At 44.9% G+C, this 19117-nt stretch overlaps 2 protein-coding genes and 2 long non-coding RNA genes across 5 annotated transcripts; 2 read left to right on the top strand and 2 right to left on the bottom strand.

Annotated features, from left to right (window-relative positions):
* Positions 1 to 2979: 2979 nt before the first annotated feature.
* Positions 2980 to 5834, top strand: LOC311107583 (toll-like receptor 6). Its single transcript, XM_084150090.1, has 2 exons — positions 2980 to 3056; positions 3379 to 5834. The coding sequence occupies exon 2, from the start codon at positions 3381 to 3383 to the stop codon at positions 5799 to 5801; it is 2421 nt and encodes an 806-aa protein (XP_084006216.1). The 5' UTR covers positions 2980 to 3056; positions 3379 to 3380; the 3' UTR covers positions 5802 to 5834.
* Positions 5835 to 5948: 114 nt separating this feature from the next.
* LOC311107584 lies at positions 5949 to 9926 on the bottom strand. Its single transcript, XR_014610436.1, has 3 exons — positions 7604 to 9926; positions 7417 to 7516; positions 5949 to 7146 (listed from the first exon to the last, which is right to left on the bottom strand). It is a non-coding gene; the product is annotated as an uncharacterized lncRNA (long non-coding RNA).
* An 8-nt stretch (positions 9927 to 9934) lies between these two features.
* Positions 9935 to 11566, bottom strand: LOC311107585. Its single transcript, XR_014610437.1, has 3 exons — positions 11200 to 11566; positions 10748 to 11012; positions 9935 to 10057 (listed from the first exon to the last, which is right to left on the bottom strand). It is a non-coding gene; the product is annotated as an uncharacterized lncRNA (long non-coding RNA).
* Positions 11567 to 12114: 548 nt separating this feature from the next.
* On the top strand, positions 12115 to 18883 carry LOC311107386 (mitochondrial nicotinamide adenine dinucleotide transporter SLC25A51-like). 2 transcript variants are annotated; one of them, XM_084149880.1, is made up of 2 exons: positions 12115 to 12196; positions 15791 to 18883. In XM_084149880.1, the coding sequence occupies exon 2, from the start codon at positions 15866 to 15868 to the stop codon at positions 16835 to 16837; it is 972 nt and encodes a 323-aa protein (XP_084006006.1). In that variant the 5' UTR covers positions 12115 to 12196; positions 15791 to 15865; the 3' UTR covers positions 16838 to 18883. The 2 variants fall into 2 exon arrangements, with proteins under 2 accessions (XP_084006006.1, XP_084006005.1); XM_084149879.1 differs by having other exon boundaries at positions 12150 to 12207.
* The last annotated feature ends 234 nt before the right edge of the window (positions 18884 to 19117 follow it).

Consider the following 19117-nt stretch of genomic DNA (forward strand, 5'->3'; position numbering starts at 1 on the left):
GAATGCTGTTCATTGACTACAGCTCAGCGTTCAACACCATAGTGCCCTCAAAGCTCATCACTAAGCTAAGGATCCTGGGACTAAACACCTCCCTCTGCAACTGGATCCTGGACTTCCTGACGGGCCGCCCCCAGGTGGTAAGGGTAGGTAACAACACATCTGCCACGCTGATCCTCAACACGGGGGCCCCTCAGGGGTGCGTGCTCAGTCCCCTCCTGTACTCCCTGTTCACCCATGACTGCATGGCCAGGCACGACTCCAACATCATCATTAAGTTTGCTGATGACACAACAGTGGTAGGCCTGATCACCGACAACGATGAGACAGCCTATAGGGAGGAGGTCAGAGACCTGGCCGCGTGGTGCCAGGATAACAACCTCTCCCTCAACGTGATCAAGACAAAGGAGATGATCGTGGACTACAGGAAAAGGAGGGCTGAGCACGACCCCATTCTCATCGATGGGGCTGTAGTGGAGCAGGTTGAGAGCTTCAAGTTCCTTGGGGTCCACATCACCAACAAACTATCATGGTCCAAACACACCAAGACAGTCGTGAAGAGGGCATGACAAAGCCTATTCCCCCTCAGGAGACTGAAAAGATTTGGCATGGGTCCTCAGATCCTCAAAAAGTTATACAGCTGCACCATAGAGAGCATCCTGACTGGTTGCATCACCGCCTGGTATGGCAACTGCTCGGCCTCCGACTGCAAGGCACTACAGAGGGTAGTGCGTACAGCCCAGTACATCACTGGGGCCAAGCTTCCTGCCATCCAGGACCTCTATAACAGGCGGTGTCAGAGGAAGGCCCTCAAAATTGTCAAAGACTCCAGCCACCCTAGTCACAGACTGTTCTCTCTGCTACCGCACAGCAAGCGGTACCGGAGCGCCAAGTCTAGGTCCAAAAGGCTTCTCAACAGCTTCTACCCCCAAGCCATTAGACTCCTGAACAGCTAATCATTGCTACCCAGACTATTTGCACTGCCCCCCCACCCCCACGTCCCTCTTTTATGCTGCTGCTACTCTGTCTATTATTTATGCATAGTCACTTTAACTCTACCCACATGTACATATTACCTCAATTACCTCGACTAGCCGGTGCCCCCGCACATTGACTCTGCACCGGTACCCCCCTGTATATAGCCTCCCTACTGTTATTTTATTTTACTGCTGCTCTTTAGTTATTTTTAAAAAAAATGTTTTATTTAATACTTTTTTAAAAAATGTATTAAAAGAAATGCATTGTTGGTTAAGGGCTTGTAAGTAAGCATTTCACTGTAATGTCTACACCTGTTGTATTCGGCGCATGTGGCAAATACAGTTTGATTTGATTTGATTTGATTTACCACAGCATTCTGCAGCGATACGCCATCCCATCTGGTTTGGGCTTAGTGGGACTATCATTTGTTTTTCAACAGGACAATGACCCAACACACCTCCAGGCTGTGTAAGGGCTATTTTACCAAGAAGGAGAGTGATGGAGTGCTGCATCAGATGACTTGGCCTCTACAATCCCCTGACCTCAACCCAATTGAGATGGTTTGGGATGAGTCGGACGGCAGAGTGAAGGAAAAGCAGCCAACAAGTGCTCAGCATATGTGGGAACTCCTTCAAGACTGTTGGAAAAGCATTCCAGGTGAAGCTGGTTGAGAGAATGCCAAGAGTGTGCAAAGCTATCATCAAGGCAAAGGGTGGCTATTTGAAGAATCTCAAATATAAAATATATTTTGATTTGTTTAACACTTTTTTGGTTACTACATGATTCCATATGTGTTATTTCATAGTTGTGATGTCTTCACTATTATTCTACAATGTACAAAATAGTAAAAATAAAGAACACGCCTTGAATGAGTAGGTGTGTCCAAACTTTTGACTGGTACTATATGTGATTTGTTTTTATTTTTAGAATTTTCTTTGTTGGACATAAAAGACTAAAAACACAAGGGATTTTTAATTTTGGAAATCTGTTCCCAAGTATTCCCACGCATAACAGAGAGACGTGATCGTTTACAATTAATAACAATTGGATTTATATTGCGCTTTTCCACCAATTGAGGTACTCAAAGCGCTTTACATAGTAGAGGGAAACTCACCTCATTCACCATCAATGTGTTGCACCCACCTCAATGATGCACAGCGACCATTTTTGTGCCAGAACGCTCATCACACATCAGCTATCAGGTGGAGAAGTGAGGAGGTGAGGAGTGATTTATGCCAATTAGGAATGAGGGGGATGATTTGGTTGCCATGATGGAATGTGGCCAGGTTGGGAATTTAGCCATGACACCGGGGTGAACACCCCTACTCATACAATAAGTGCCATGGGATTTTGAATGAGCACAGAGTCAGGACACCCGTTTTAACATCCCATCCGAAAGACGGCTCCCTACGCTGGGCAATGTCCCCAAATGTAATCAAGGTTTGAAATGATTATGTTTTGTCAAATATTATATCTGTTTGGGCTTCTTGCAGTCAGTTTGCAGTCTAAAAATATATATTTTTCATTTTCCGGCCCCCCGACCATTTGCAAAAGAAAGAATTGGCCCGTGTAACCAATGTCTTATGCAGTTGTTATATCCTCCAACCCTACCCATTTTTGTAAATCAATATAACAATAAGTTAGATCTACCTTAAAATGTCCTATGTAATATTCTTATAATGAAGCCATACATTGAGTAATATATTATCATAGCCACTAGCTGTGCCAAATCCACAGACATGTGGCCAAACTTCATTTCCTGTCAAGCACTCAATTCCTTGCCCATCACTGTGAATAAAAAAGGAAGTGAGAAAGCGATGTGAGTGAAGGAGGAACAGAAGTTGCCTGCACATTTGAATGGCCTGGTTTGACGTCTGTTTCCCCTCTGCTCAACGTTTACTGTATGATCAGAGAGAGTGTTAGAGTTAGAGTGATAGGTTGATTGGATGAGTGTGAATGAGAGAAATCACTAAGGAAAAGAGAGATTTATCTGAAAGTGAGAGACGAACTTACTGTGACTGACTGAACATTATCTCAACAAACACATCACTTGAAAAGCCATAGGACGCTGAAAAAGACAGGTCAGTCTGTGTCCTCTTTCTGTGTGCGTGTGTGTTGCAGACTTGTTTTTAAGACATTTGTGAGTTTCTGTACTGTACAATAGACCAAAATTAGTCTATTTAAGAGTTTATAATAAAACAAGGAAGCTCTTGTTTTTGCGAATACCCTAAGAGCACTGCAAGTTGAATAACATTCATATCGAAAACAGGAACCAAAACCTTTATTCACATTCTAATGAAGGCCAATGATTTTATTATGATTCACTGCACACAACACACAATATTATAGACTACCTCTTTTACACGAACATTGTTTGTTAAATTTTCTCTTGTCCCTCTCCAGAGATGAGGGCTGTGGCAGTCACCCTCTGGGCTGTGGCTGTGTTAATGGGAGTCCATCACTGCACCCCCTCCTCCTCAGAAATCCACACCATTATTGTCAACCTCTCCTCCAAAAACTTATCCTCTGTTCCTGGAAACCTACCGCCATGCACCGAAGCCCTGGACCTCTCCCAGAATAACATACACAAACTTGGCCATGAGGATTTCCAAGTCACAACTCACCTGAGGTTCCTCAACCTGTCTTGGAATGTCTTGGAGGATATAGATCCGGAGACGTTCCATCCCACACCGCTCCTGGAGAGTCTGGACCTCTCACACAACCAGCTCCAGAACCTATCTGATCAACGGTACTTGCTGTTAGCACAGAACATCAGAGACCTAGATCTGACCTTTAACATGTTCCACACCATGACCCTGGGGGTGGAGTTCCACAGCCTGACGAAGCTGGTGAGACTGGGGCTCGGAGCAAAAATCATCAGGGTGGAGGATTTCATCAACATCACTGACGTACACCTGCAAACTTTGACCCTTCGTCTGGAGAATCTCACAGCCTATGAGAGTGGCAGCCTGAGTGATGTCCAGGCAGAGAAGGTCAGCATTGGCCTGACGAACAAACCCACCGATCGAGATCTGATCGCAGATGCCCTGTTGATGTTTGACAAGGTCGAGCTGATGGGTATGAACCTCAAGGGCTACCACAGTTACCTGGTGGAACTTGTGAAGGAGAGAGGGGCAGTCAACACCACACATCTTTACCTGACCAATATGGCCATCACCTGGAAGGACCTGACAAACACCATAAACGCTGTGTTCGAATCCCCCATCATCCACCTGAGCACTTCAGACGTGGCAATCCACAATCCACCTTACTTTGACACCCCAGGAAGAGGCACATCCCACACTAAATCCTTCTCTGCCAGACGAGCGGGGGTGGTTACCTTTCTCTTCTCCCTGGAATCCCTCTGTAACTTCTTCATCAACATGCCTGTGGAGTGCCTGGCGATGACTGAGACGTCCATCATACACATGACCTGCCCCAAGTTTCCCAGCGGAATACTGCAGTTAGACTTATCAGATTGCGCCCTGACTGATACGGTCTTCTCCAGAGTAGAACAGCAAGTCACTATAGAGTGTACAACCCTGAATAAAGTGGACATCCTGGTTCTGAGAGGGAACAACCTCAAGAACCTTCAAACCCTGAGCAAGAGGGTCCAGAACATGAGCTCTCTGCGTCACCTGGACCTCAGCCTCAACTCGTTGGTTTACAGCGGCCAGGAATGCCACTGGCCACCGAACATTGTCCACCTGAACCTATCCTCCAATGGGCTGAGCGAGTCGGTATTCAGCTGCCTGCCGAACGGCACCGCCACCCTGGACCTCCAGAACAACCAGATCTCCACTGTACCAGAGACCCTGCTAGCCCTGGACTCCCTCCTGGCCCTGGACCTGAGTGCCAACCGGCTGAGGGACCTCCCGGTGTGCGCTGGATTCCCACACCTTAAGTATCTCCTTCTCAGGGAGAACTCCCTCCATGCCCCGTCTGTGAGCATTCTGGAGACCTGCCCTGTTCTAAAGGTTCTAGATGCCAGCCGAAATCCCTTCACCTGTACGTGTGGCCTGATGGGCTTCAGGGATCTGGGTGCTGGGACTGGGCTGGGCAGCGGACACTCTGCAATCCAACTTCTCCACTGGCCAGGAGCCTATCGCTGCAGCTATCCCGAAGTCTGGAGGAACTCCACACTGGAGGGCTTCCAGATCCCCGAGATCTCCTGCAATGTCGGCCTGTTGGCAACGGCCATCTTGTGCCCGGCAGTGGCTGTTATCATTGTTATGGTGACTCTGTGCCACCAACTGGACGTTCTGTGGTACCTGGGCATGATCTGGCAGTGGACCCGGGCCAAGCACCGTGCCAGGACCCAGCAGGTCCGGCCCGAGGATCTGGAGGGGGTGGTGTTCCACGCCTTTGTGTCCTACAGCCAGCATGATGCAGACTGGGTCAAGGGCCAGCTCTTGCCTAACCTGGAGGGCTCCAGCGGGGGACTCCACATCTGCCGCCATGAGAGGGACTTTGTCCCAGGGAAGACGATCGTGGAGAACATCATCCAATGCGTGGAGAGGAGCCGGCGCTGTGTGTTCGTCCTTTCTGGCCACTTCGTCCGGAGCGAGTGGTGCCACTATGAGCTGTACTTTGCCAGCCACCAGCGGCTGACCCGTGGGTCTGACAGTGTGATCCTGGTGCTCCTGGAGCCTCTGCCTCAGTACATGATCCCCTCCAAGTACTATCAGCTGAAGGCCATGATGGGCAGACACACGTATCTGGAGTGGCCCCAGGACCGGGGCAAGCACAGGCTGTTCTGGGCCAATCTCAGGGCTGCACTGCAGGCTGACCTGCCCACTGCACCTGTACGAGACATGGATGAGTGAGAGGGAAAGAGAGAAAATAAGAGAAATTGGGGAAGAAAATAGGGGAGATGGGGGGGCAGAGTGGTGGAGAAATCAAATTTCTGTGATTAACTTACAAATCATACTTCCTTAGAAGATAAATCAAATACAATGTAGAGTACATTGATCAAGAAACAACTGTTGTATCCAACCAGTCAGGTTTATTGGAGAATTCATATAAACTATCTATTTTCCTACAGCTTTATACAAAATAAAAACAATAAAATGTTATCTAACAATATCATAAATACGCTCACATTTGTCAACTTTCCAAAAATCTCACAATTATTTAGAACCTCTTTTTTTATATACACTTCATAAAATGTCGCATGATGACTCAAAATGAATTATTACGCTGCTCTATCATTCGCTACATACTTCAGTCTGAGACGGCCATCATTGAAGTCGTTTGTGGTGACGTCAAAATGAGGGGTGTTGTACAAAACAGTCATCAGCGATTAGATCATCTCTAACCAATCTGAGTATCAAAGCCAATGACGAATTTTCAAACACTGTTTTACCCACGTGTGTTCTGGCTCTGGCCCAACCCATTGGTTTTTGGGACCAATCCATTCTAGAAATCATCGTGGAGGTACTCAAACCAGTCTCATTGCGGAGAAGAAACTAATGTCCGTGGGCGTGGCATAGCATTTGGCCGGAGTAAAGAGTTTGGGGAGACAGGCAACACAAAATGATCCAAAAAGGAAAAATAAACAAAAGGTATCAAGATAGCCAATGGCAGAGAGAGAGCAAATACCACAGACACAGTAGACCAATCCCTGTTAAGTATCCCCAGAAACAGAATCCTCCCCAAGTACAGAACCTTCTCAAGTTACCGAATACATCCTTTGAAAGTCATTATCTAATATTAAGGCAAGTAGTACAAGTACAGAAGATTTTATGCTCGTGAGTAACATTAGCACCACAGATAAAGCCTAGAAAGAGGGAAACAAGGAATCTCTTTCTAATTATGTGTTATTTGGTCATAGTTGAGGGGTCCGGAGTTCAATTGTCAGGTCTGATGGAAGACGACGATGGTCTTCTGGGCACACAAGAGGCACAGCGACCAGGGTTTCACTGTGGACATTAGAACCATGAGCCAGGGCTCCGGGTCTTAACTGGTTCAAATGTCAGATGTCCAAGGGTCAAAGGTGAAGGGGTCAGAGGTCAGGGCAGGGACTGGATGATGATGATGATCTTCTCATTGATACAGAAGCGGTGGAGGACAGTATACAGGTTCTCCGCGCTGCGTAACACCTGTCTCTCCATAGCCAGACGGAAGTCCTCCTTCACCCCCTTAGTGATGCCACGCGTCACTGTGTGGTGCCTACAGGGCAGAGGAACACAGACAATGGGTGGGTATGAGAAAGAAACCCTTTCTAACGTTTTCTTCACGTTAATCATTTTATAAATCAGACACTTGATAATGTGTCTTTTTCTCCAAACTTCTACAGCAACAGCTGAGAAAACACAAATGTATCAATGATAAAACATAAAATTACACAACATCAAGGAAACAACATGTTTCCCCACATACAGTTTTCATAGTTTTTAAATGTTAGAGGTTTTGATAATTTGACTCAGAGAATTCTCTCACCAAACAGCTTCCTGAAACCAAACAGCTTCCTGAAACAGTTGACAGGCGTCTCCAGTTTTTCAGCCGTCTCCACCTTCAACCGGGACTCTCCCAGGTTGACCTAGAATGAGAGTGCCAACAAAGCTACAAATAAATTATTCTGTGTTATGGACAAGTTGGTGAAGGTCAAAGTTGAGAGGTTACGTACCCCGTGTTGGACCACAGACTCTGGGAAGCACCTGAGCAGTAGCAGGAGCATCTCAGCTTTCTCCAGGGTGTTGAAAGACTGCTCTGTGGCCTTCAGCAGCATCTCACACTGCACTGGGCCAGGCAGGGTTTCAAACAGACCTACAATAAACACACACAACACTTCACACGTTCCCCCCAAGCAGAGAGTTAACCTCAGGCAGATCTATGACCTTTTTCACATTGACGATAGCAAAGGGACATTTTCGAGAGGTTCTCGAGAGACAATACTGTTGTGTAAACGTGCAAAATTTTCACGTCTCGAGCGCTACCTCCGGAGGTCAGACACGACACTCGCCCGATAGTTGCCCCCCTCCGAGCACGAGCAGGGAAGTGTAAACAGAGAGGAGCAGGGAAGTGTAAACAGAATTGTCTTGTTGAGCTCAACACTGCTACAGTATAAATGGTAATAGCAGAGCAATGTTTTTGAAACATGAAATGTATAGACATTTTCCTTATATTGAGTTTTTACCTTAAATTGCAGTAACAGCCCGTTACATTGTCGCAGTAGCTGCCGCCTGCCGGCTGTACTAAGCCACGTAAAACTATCAAAGCCCATTTTTTGATATGTAAGTCAACATTTATAGATACGCAAGTCAACATTTTTAGATAGTAGATCATACAAATAGAATGTTTTTTCATTTGTAACATTGTGTGGTTATTTCAGAGGTGGCCCCACAGGTCCCAAAGTGGTGGTGGGGGTTACTGGGGCCCAGAGTTTTTCCTGATCTGGTAGGCTAACCTAACCAGGTAAAACTCTGGGTATGACATAGTAATAATTCAGCTGTAAAAAACGGTTTTATATGGGCTATGATGAGACCAGGTTTTTTCTATTCAGGTCATATGATTTTGAAAGAACTCCTGGAAAAACTCCTGGCCCTAGGGAGGATGAAAACATTAAAATCCTGTCAAACAAATCATGAGGCGAATTAGTCTAAACAACAGTACTTTGTCCCTCTTTTCAAGGCTTTTGTGTCAATATTTTTTATTAAACCAAATCAAAAGTGCTGGGGCAAATCCCAGCTCTCCACACGTTTGCCGGCGGCCTTGTTGTGCTGATCTCTGCAACGTGGATAGATGGAAATCGCCACACAATGCTACAAATGAAGAAACATAACCTATATGTATGATCTACGTGTATTTTATTTTTGGGTGGCGGGAATGGGCTTCCATATAAAACAGCTCATCTCAATTTGGTGAATTGTACCCACGTTTTCCGTTGCAATTTGCTTTTACCACATGTAGCCTAATGATTTGCATGATATTTATAAAAAAAATGAAGCATGTTTTGTTGTAATGTTGTAAGGTAGGCCTACTCTACTTTTATAGACTTCTTTCTGTGCTTGCTAACATTGCTGCACGAGGGCGATGCACACAAGTTGCTGGCAGAACAAGGCGGAGTTCTTATAGAACGATAGCAAAAAAAGCTTGAGTGCATTTCACACTACTTTTGAATTATAATAGGATTTTAAGGCTCGTATGAATGTCCTGCTTAATATAATGTTTGTGTCATCATCGCAACTCAACTGCATTATACTTAAAAAACACTTCAACCAGTAAAATGGGTCTTTGGCTAGCTTTCGCTACAGCCTCTATCAATGAGTGTTAGCATTCTAGCTAACAACTGCTGCATCCAAAATAGTTATTTTGTAAAGATCACAACCAAATATAATCTTAGAGACTGTTCAAGCAAGAATCAAAACATAATTGTAAGCGTATGAGAACCCCAAAAAGTGATTTTGTTTAGAAGTCGTGCGTATCTGTGCGTGACGTCAGTGTGTCGTGTACTGGAAAAGGGTCTATATTTGTATTAGAGGGGTAATCATTCCGTTTTGATAGGCTAACATTACTTGATGAAGATATGTTGCTAGCTTTAGCTGGCAGAAACTATACTGAACAAAAATATAAACACAACATGTAAAGTGTTGGTCCCATGTTTCATGAGCTGAAATAAAAGATCCCAGAAATTGTCAATTTGCACAAAAAGCTTATTTCTCTCTAATTTTTCCCACAAATTTGTTTGCATCCCTGTTAGTGAGCGTTTCTCCTTTGCCAAGATGATCCATCCACCTGACAGGTGTGGCATATCAAGAAGCTGATTAAACAGCATGATCAATACACAGGTGCACCTTGTGCTGGGGACAATAAAAGGCCACTCTAAAATGTGCAGTTTTGTCACACTACACAATGCCACAGATGTCTCAAGTTTTGAAGGAGCGTGCAATTGGCATGCTGACTGCAGGAATGTCCACCAGAACTTTTGCCAGAGAATTGAATGTTAATTTCTCTACCGTAAGCCGCCTTTGGCAGTAAGTCCAACCAGCCTCACAAACGTAGACCACGCCAGCCCAGGACCTCCACATCCAGCTTCATCACCTGCGGGATCGTCTGAGACCACACCGGACAGCTGCTGAAACTGAGGAGTATTTCTGTCTGTAATAAAGCCCTTTTGTGAGGAAAAACTATTTCTGATTGGCTGGGCCTGTCTCCCCAGTGGGTGGGCCTGGCTCCCAAATGGGTGGGCCTATGCCCTCCCAGGCCCACCAATGGCTGCGCCTCTGCCCAGTCATGTGAAATCCATAGATTAGGGCCTAATGAATTTATTTCAATGTACTGATTTCCTTATATGAACTGTAACATAGTAAAATCGTTGAAATTGTTGCGTTTATATTTTTGTTCAGTATATGTGCTTTTTTTCTTGAAGCTAAAATGTAATACGTGTACAGAAGAGAAAATAAACCCTTTAATTGTCTGCACATGCTTGTGAATTGTTGAGTTATTCAAGAGCATAATATGGTTTTGTTGCAATAATTAAAAGTGTAGCTAATATGGTAGTTGCTTGCTTAACGTTAGCTAGTAGCTAGCTAGTTGAATAGTTTGCAATGCTTAGCCTTCTGGCTAGTAGCTACTGTGACATTTACGGTACTTTTGAGCTGCGAGACAAGTACGTCAACCGAACCCTCTCTGGGCTCGTGACATTCCCGTCTCTAATGTTAATTCAAAAGTGTATGTACATATTATGTAATTGGAAATGTCATTCCGATAACTATTTTCAGTGTGAATAAACCCTAACACAAACACACACAATGACAGTCTCAGTCCTCACCCCATAGAAACTGAGCATGTTTGTTCTGACATTCGCTACGCAGGGCAGCTGTGATGACAGTGATCTACCGCCACACCACAGGCAGATCAGGGAAATTGATCAACCTGAAGGACACAGTACAAACAACAGCATTTATATCAGTCATCAACAGTACTGTGAGTGTGTGCATAAGTACAGAGATAAGAACTTTCACTCCCATGTCGTACAGCACTCTGCCCGCTGAAGCTGTCTTCTCTGCATTTCTCTCAATGGTGTACATCTCATACTGTCAAGACAAGACACCAATGTGACATTCCATTCTAGCCTGTGTGCAATAAAGCCAAGGACCAGATCTCTTGAGACTAGTTTTCCTAACGTTACATGTATTCCAAATGGCTCGTTAGTAGCACTTTAATATTTATCAAGCCAACAGCTAGCTAGAGTTGAATTGTCACTCACTAGACACAGCTTACCTGAATATTGAAGTCCGTGGGATAGAGGGTTCGAGCGGTCCTCCGACACAAGATCCTGAACTCGCAGTCCTTTTGTGCTGACATATTTGCCCATATTAAAGTCCGTGGGGTACATTGTTCGCGCGGTTATCGGCCATAAACAAGCCCAAAATATGATTTTTCTAGTGTTGAAATTGAAATTGGGGCACTTGTTTATTGCTCCTATCAATGACAATATTTTTATGACATATTGACTTGCAGTCGCATGTGTGATGACATTGATTTTGAGGTATCATTGACGAGGGTTGTCAGTCACTACTAGAGCTGATCCACAGTCAAAATTGGCTATATCGTAAACATTTATGAAAACAAAAATTCGCTTTTTGGTCTTAATTTAAGGCTAGGCATAAGGTTAGCAGTGTCGTTAAGGTTAGCGTTAGATTTAAAATCAGATTCTAAGAAGATACATTGTAGAAATAGGCGGGGTTTAGCCATTTGTGGATGTGGTAACTAGTGACGACAGGGATCCTCTTGGTAAATGCTGCCACCTGGTGCATAACAGAATATTGCACATAGAAAATGTAGGGTAGATCACACAACCAGACATAAACGTGTCAATGCAAAATAGAGCATCACAAAAAGCATGGGGCAGTATTCTAGTCATGGAGTTAACCCTCAAAATATAATCTATTATTATTTATCAAATACACATTGTAGTAACATGAGTCAAGAGAGCCAATAGCCCCTCTAGTGTGTATCAGAAAATCCGTATAAACTGATACGTTTGAAACCTTCAGCCACAAACTATAGGTATAGGCGATACTTATTTTTTGTATTCTTTTTTGTAGATTAGCGCAGGACCCGTGGTCGTAGCGCAGGCCCGCTACATGGCACGCGATCTGCATCTCGATTGGTTTTCCTGCTGTCACCTGCTTCCCTATGCATCTGCGATCGACAGCAGACGGAACGACCTAGCAAGCCTCATTTCCGTGGTAAACTACGGTTTCTTCGTGGCAAGGTAAAAGACAGGTACAGTTGGATACTAGGGGCCTAGTGTTGAAATATCATATATAATGTGGGTTTTAATTTATTACATTTACAACGATAGCCTTGAATGGGCATGCTATCTCTCTCGCGACTGTTTGTCTGGTCAAAAAAACAAGTGAAAGCCAGTTGTCTGCTTTGACACTGCCAACTTGCTAGCCAACGTTAGCTGGATACAAAAGGACTGCAAACTAGCTAACTTGCTAGATAGCTAGCTCAGTCAAACTCCTGTTAACTATAGCTTGCAAATGAAATCTTGACTGTCAAGATTAGCCATGTCACTGGCTGCTAAAGAAGGCCCTGAAAAAGTGATGTTAGCTAATTAGCTGGCTTGTTAGCATGGACCCAACCCTTTGACATCCAATCAGGAAACATTTTTGTGGGTCTAGCCAGGACGAAGACCGGTTTAGCAGACTGTAACGTTACTGTCCTGTGTTTTGGAGTTGGCTAGTAAAGCAATAACTAATTCAGAATAATCTGGATTGTGCCAGTGTGTAATCTTTGGAATACATTCTGAAGCTAGCTGCATATATTCAAACTCAGATAGCCTTGAGCATGTCTTTCTTGACCATATTGACAATTTCTCCATTGACCAAATCAACTTTAGCATTTCATGTGTGCATCATTTGGAAGGTGTATCCACATAGCATGCCCATGAGTCATAACAGCAAATGGGGAGTTCCTAGAAGGCGTTAACGTTACTCAAGACCCTCTAACCAGAGTACAATAAATAAATCTACAATAATCGAGAATTTCAACAAGCATTTTGCTACAGCTGGCCATGCTTTCCATCTGGCTACCACTAACCCGGCCACCAACTCTGCACCCTCTGCTGCAACTTGCCCATGCCCCCCCCGATTCTCCTTCACACAAATTCAGACAGCTGATGTTTTGAAAGCGCTGCAAAATCTGGACCCCTACAAATCAGCTGGGCTAGACAATCTGGACCCTTTCTTTCTAAAACTAGCCGCCGAAATTGTCGCAACCCCTATTACTAGTCTGTTCAACCTCTCTTTCATAACGTCTGAGATCCCCAGAGATTGGAAAGCTGCCGCGGTCATCCCCCTCTTCAAAGGGGGTGACACTCTAGATCCAAACTGCTACAGACCTATATCCATCCTGCCCTGCCTTTCGAAAGTATTCGAAAGCCAAGTTAACAAACAGATCATCGACCATTTCGAATACCACCGTACCTTCTCCGCTATGCAATCCGGTTTCCGAGCTGGTCACGGGTGCACTTCAGCCACGCTCAAGGTCCTAAACGATATTATAACCGCGATTGATAATAGACAGTACTGTGCAGCCGTCTTCATCGACCTGGCCAAGGCTTTCGACTCTGTCAACCACCGCATTCTTATTGGCAGACTAAATAGCCTTGGTTTCTCAAATGACTGCCTCGCCTGGTTCACCAACTACTTCTCAGATAGAGTTCAGTGTGTCAAATCGGAGGGCCTGTTGTCTGGACCTATGGCAGTCTCTATGGGGGTGCCACAGGGTTCAATTCTTGGGCCGACACTTTTCTCCGTGTATATCAATGATGTCGCTCTTGCTGCTGGTGACTCTCAGATCCACCTCTACGCAGACGACACCATTTTGTATACATCTGGCCCTTCATTGGACACTGTGTTAACAAACCTCCAAACGAGCTTCAATGCCATACAACAATCCTTCAGTAGCCTTCAACTGCTCTTAAACACTAGTAAAACTAAATGCATGCTTTTCAATCGAACGCTGCTAGCACCCGCCCACCCGACTAGAATCACCACTCTCGACGGGTCTGACCTAGAGTATGTGGACAACTACAAATATCTAGGTGTCTGGTTAGACTGTAAACTCAACTTCCAGACTCACATAAAGAATCTCCAATCCAAAGTTAAATCTAGAATCGGCTTCCTATTTCGCAACAAAGCCTCCTTCACTCATGCTGCCAAACATGCCCTCGTAAAACTGACTATCCTACCGATCCTTGACTTCGGCGATGTCATTTACAAAATAGCCTCCAACACTCTACTCAGCAAATTGGATGTAGTCTATCACAGTGCCATCCGTTTTGTCTCCAAAGCCCCATACACTACCCACCACTGTGACCTGTACGCTCTTGTTGGCTGGTCCTCACTACATGTTCGTCGTCAAACCCACTGGCTCCAGGCCATCTATAAATCACTGCTAGGCAAATCCCCGCCTTATCTTAGCTCATTGGTCACCATAGCAGCACCCACCCGTAGTCTGCGCTCCAGCAGGTATATCTCACTGGTCATTCCCAAAGCCAACACCTCCTTTGGCCGCCATTCCTTCCAGTTCTCTGCTGCCAATGACTGGAACGAATTGCAAAAATCTCTGAAGCTGGAGACTCTTATCTCCCTCAATAACTTTAAGCATCAGTTGTCAGAGCACCTTACCAATCACTGCACCTGTACACAGCCCATCTGAAATTAGCCCACCCAACTACCTCATCCCTATATTGTTATTTATTTTGCTCTTTTGCACCCCAGTATCTCTATTTGCACATAATCTCTTGCACATCTAGCATTCCAGTGTTAATACTATTGTAATTATTCTGCACTATAGCCTATTTATTGCCTTACCTCCATAACTTGCTACATTTGCACACACTGTATATATATTTTCTGTTGTATTTCTGACTTTATGTTTTTTTTTTACCCCATATGTAACTCTGTGTTGTTTTTATTGCACTACTTTGCTTTATCTTGGCCAGGTCGCAGTTGTAAATGAGAACCTGTTCTCAACTGGCTTACCTGGTTAAATAAAGGTGAAATAAAAAAAACAATGATGAACAGACTCAACAACCAGGTTGGCAAACTGACTGTTCCTCCTGGTCACTGACAGTTCGTCTGCACTGGGTGACTCAACTAATTTCAATTGTTAACGGTTTGCATTTGGCAGAAGCACTTTGACGAAATCTGCTTTCATTCCTTGACCTCTAATTACCCTCCAGTGACAGTTCCACCACTCTGACCTATATTTAGAAGGCACTTGAGTGTGGAGCTTGGTTTTAAATTGTTTCTGGACAACTTCTAGGCTGCATAAAATGATGATGCATGTCTCTTAATTCCTTTCTGAAGAGTAAATATCACCTTGTACATTAGAATCAAGTTATGCAATAATTATTATCACTGAGGTGGTAATGGCAGCAAACTGTGAGAGCCAAGTTTCAATTGATGCAGTACAAAGACCTGGATTGTGTCCATGGTGCACTGAACTGCATTACCAAACCTACTTACACAAGATCCTTGTTACACTGGGACATTGTTTTATAGAATATTACCGGTGTATTATCATTTGGCAAAACTGCAGTCCTACCCCAGTGCAGAAAACCTGATGTCTTCTGTATACAAGCCTCATTGTCACACAATCCTTCTCCACTAATCATGAGGGAGTTTTCACAGACTGGTTGACCATCCATTTGTTACAATATTATAATAGCCAATGCATGTTTTGCTGAAAGGAACAGGAAGCTTCAATTCACACACTTTTTCAGTACCAATAGATAATATTGTAGCCAGTTTTAAACATTGTAAATTTAACTATTTTTCATTCCCTCCCACAGGTGTAAAATCATCCTAGAGGTTGTCTCCCCAGCAGTGATGCTGGTGGCGTAGGGTCAGGGTGCGTCTCATCTCCCATGGCTGTTACCAGCATGGACCCAGAGTCAGCCCGCACGTCACAGCCCCAGGGGTCCCTGGGTAAAGGAGGGGGCTCCCTGCTATCTGGCAGGGGTTTGGGCTCTGCGCTCGGCCCTCGAGGGAAGCACTACGTGTGTGGCTCCATAGCTGCCTTCACCAACATCGTGGTGACCTTCCCCATCCAGAAGGTTCTGTTCAGGCAGCAGCTTCACGGTGTGCGGGCCAGAGAGGCCGTCAGACAACTCCAGCGGGACGGGGTGAGGAAACTCTACAGGGGGCTGCTCCCTCCTCTCCTCCAGAAGACCACCACTGTAGCCATAATGTTCGGCCTGTACGAGGACTTCTCCCGGGTCTTACTGGACCAGGTGCCCACCGGCAGCGGCATTCCCGAGCTGGTGACGCGGAGCTCCGCGGCGGCGCTGGCAGGTACGGCAGAGGCTGTCTTGACGCCGTTTGAGCGTGTGCAGACTCTCCTCCAGGACCATCGGCACCACGGCCGCTTCCACAACACGGCCCACACCTTCCGGACGCTCCTAAGCGAGTACGGTGTGAAGGAGTGCTACCGCGGTCTGGTGCCGGTCTTAATAAGGAACGGGCCCAGTAACGTGCTGTTCTTCGGGCTCCGCGGGCCCATCAAGGAGCAGCTCCCTGAGTCCTCCAGCCGGGCTGGCAACCTGGTCAATGACTTTGTGTGTGGAGGGGTGCTGGGGGCGGCGCTGGGGATCATGTTCTACCCGCTGAATGTGGTGAAGTCGCGGGCCCAGTCCCAGGTGGGGGGTGCTTTCCGCCCCTGTGGGGAGGTGTTGATGACGGTGTGGAGGGAGAGGGGTGGCAGCGTGGCCATGCTGTTCAGAGGGGCACACCTCAACTACCACCGCTCCCTTCTCTCCTGGGGCATCATCAACGCGACATACGAGCTTCTGCTCAGTGTACTTAAGGGGGGGATAGAAAGTGAGGGGGATAGAAAGTGAGGGGGAGAGCGAGAAAAATACTTGGGAAAGTGTTGTTTGAGGGGGAAGATGATCGTAGTTGGTGCTGTCTTTTTGTTTGAAACTCTAATGTGCCCACTGCCCACCCAAACAGGTCCAGATAGTTTTTTTTACATTTTAGTCATTTAGCAGACGCTCTTATCCAGAGCGACTTACAGTTAGTGAGTGCATACATTTTTCATACTGGCCCCCCGTATGTAGGGGGTAAGTGTCTATGGCAGTTTAATGGGGGTAAGCCTTTGTTAGAGTGACCAAGAGCACCTTTCAAATAACTATTCATTGTGTTGACCAGTGCTTTGATCTGTGTGCATTGATTATTAGTCCTTTCAACCCCTCTCCTTTCCCTACTCTGGTCCTCTGACTGTGAACTCTGGTATACTGATTGTTGTCCAACTATTTACCATGTCGGTCATCTTGGAATATGCACTGATTCGACCCATAGAGAATGATAGAGGCCTCTAGTGGCCAAAAGGCAGTTTTAGCATGGGCAGCACCAATGAGGGCTTCCACCATGCTTCCCCCATTTTAAAGTAGTCAACTGGGTGTGGATTCCCTTAAAGTACCACAGTATGAGTCATAATACCCATAAAATCTAGCGGGGAAAGGGTTCCAATCGTTTTTCCACCATTCATTTTTTCCATAGGGGATTTTAGAAACACTTAAAGTAAGGGCTGTGTTTTGTGTAGGCTTACCCTGGCGTGACGTTTTGATAACCGTTTAAATCTCTAGGACAAGGTGACTTTTATCAATATATTTGCCTGAATTTATCCCCCAAAAATGAAATGCTAATTAGCTGCTAATGTGGCTATCATAAAGAACTACAAATGCCATGATCTGGACGAGACTGTCGAATCGAGGCAAAGGGAAGAATCTCTGGATTAACTATCTAATGTTAGCTAAATGTAGTAATGAATAAATTGGCTACATTTCTTTAAATGGACAATTCTGTTAACTGTCTTGTGCAAGTTTTAAATTGACACAATACCTGTTAGCAAAGGTGTCAGCTAGAGATGATGTGCAGGACCTTGCAGGGATTTGTGGTTTTGCATGATGTCTACTTTGTTGCTAATTACCATTTTCGAATCTGAGAGTAAATAGAGCCGAATATATTGATAAAAGTCACCTTGTCCGAGGGAGATTTACATGGTTAACAAAACGTCACACCAGGGCAAGCCTACACAAAACACAGCCCGTATTTTAAGTGTTTCTAAAATCCTCTATGGGAAAAATAAACAGTGAAAAAAACGATTGGAACCATTTCCCTGTTTGACCGCTAGGATTTATGGGTATTATGACACCTCCACTGCGGGGCTCTATGAGTTGTAGCCTCAATGACGCTGCCCATGCTGTCACAGACTCTATAATGGCACATATATAAAGAGGAGTCCTCTATCTGTCTCTATGATTCAACCCTGTGCAGTGTACTAGCTATAGAGATAGATAGAGGACTCAACTTGGATACAACCCATTTCAGCATGGACGTTGCCATTGATGGCTTCCACCATTTTAAAGTACGCAACTGATTGTCGATTCCTATGGTTGGGAGCGATCAGCCAATGATCAGAGCATTGTCTTGATTTGTAAATCGCTTTAAGCTAAGTCACTGCCATCTAGTGGCCACAGTAAATTAATGACACTATTTGGTTCAGGACTCCAGCACTGCAGATGGCGGTAAATCACCAACATTAGCTGGTTGGGGATTCCTATGATACTAGCCTAACTGCTAGCTAGTGTTTGTCCTGTAGGTATTACTTAAAAGACGACTGGAAATAGCGGTATACTCAGAAGCACATGGGAACTGGACTAAGAAAGTGCTATTATTAACCATTTCTTCACTCAGTTATTATGACCCATCAATCAACACCACTATTAGCGTATCTTGAAAATGTTTGTCAAAGATTTGTGTGTAATGAGCTTATTCTTGAAATGCTACTTGTAATGAGCTTATTCCTGAAGTGCTACTTGTAGTGTGTGTCTGTTAAAGTGCCCATTGGTTTAAGCATAAGTAAAATGTACGTGTTACCCATACCTTGTCTCTTCCTTGATGTGATGGACTTAAAAAGCAATAAGACATGGCCAAATAATGTTCTTCCTCAGATAAAACATGCACAACTGTGATTAAAGAAAAGACACACCCAAAGAATACAGGAACACAACCATTTTGCTTATCATGTTATACTTCCAGCCTGTCGCTGTAGCCCTTCATTCACACACTCGCTTCTCTCCTCCATATTTGTCTCTCCTTCCTTTCTGAGAATGACT

The sequence above is a fragment of the Coregonus lavaretus genome (genome assembly GCF_964263955.1).
Source record: "Coregonus lavaretus genome assembly, chromosome: 32".
Classification (NCBI taxonomy): domain Eukaryota; kingdom Metazoa; phylum Chordata; class Actinopteri; order Salmoniformes; family Salmonidae; genus Coregonus; species Coregonus lavaretus.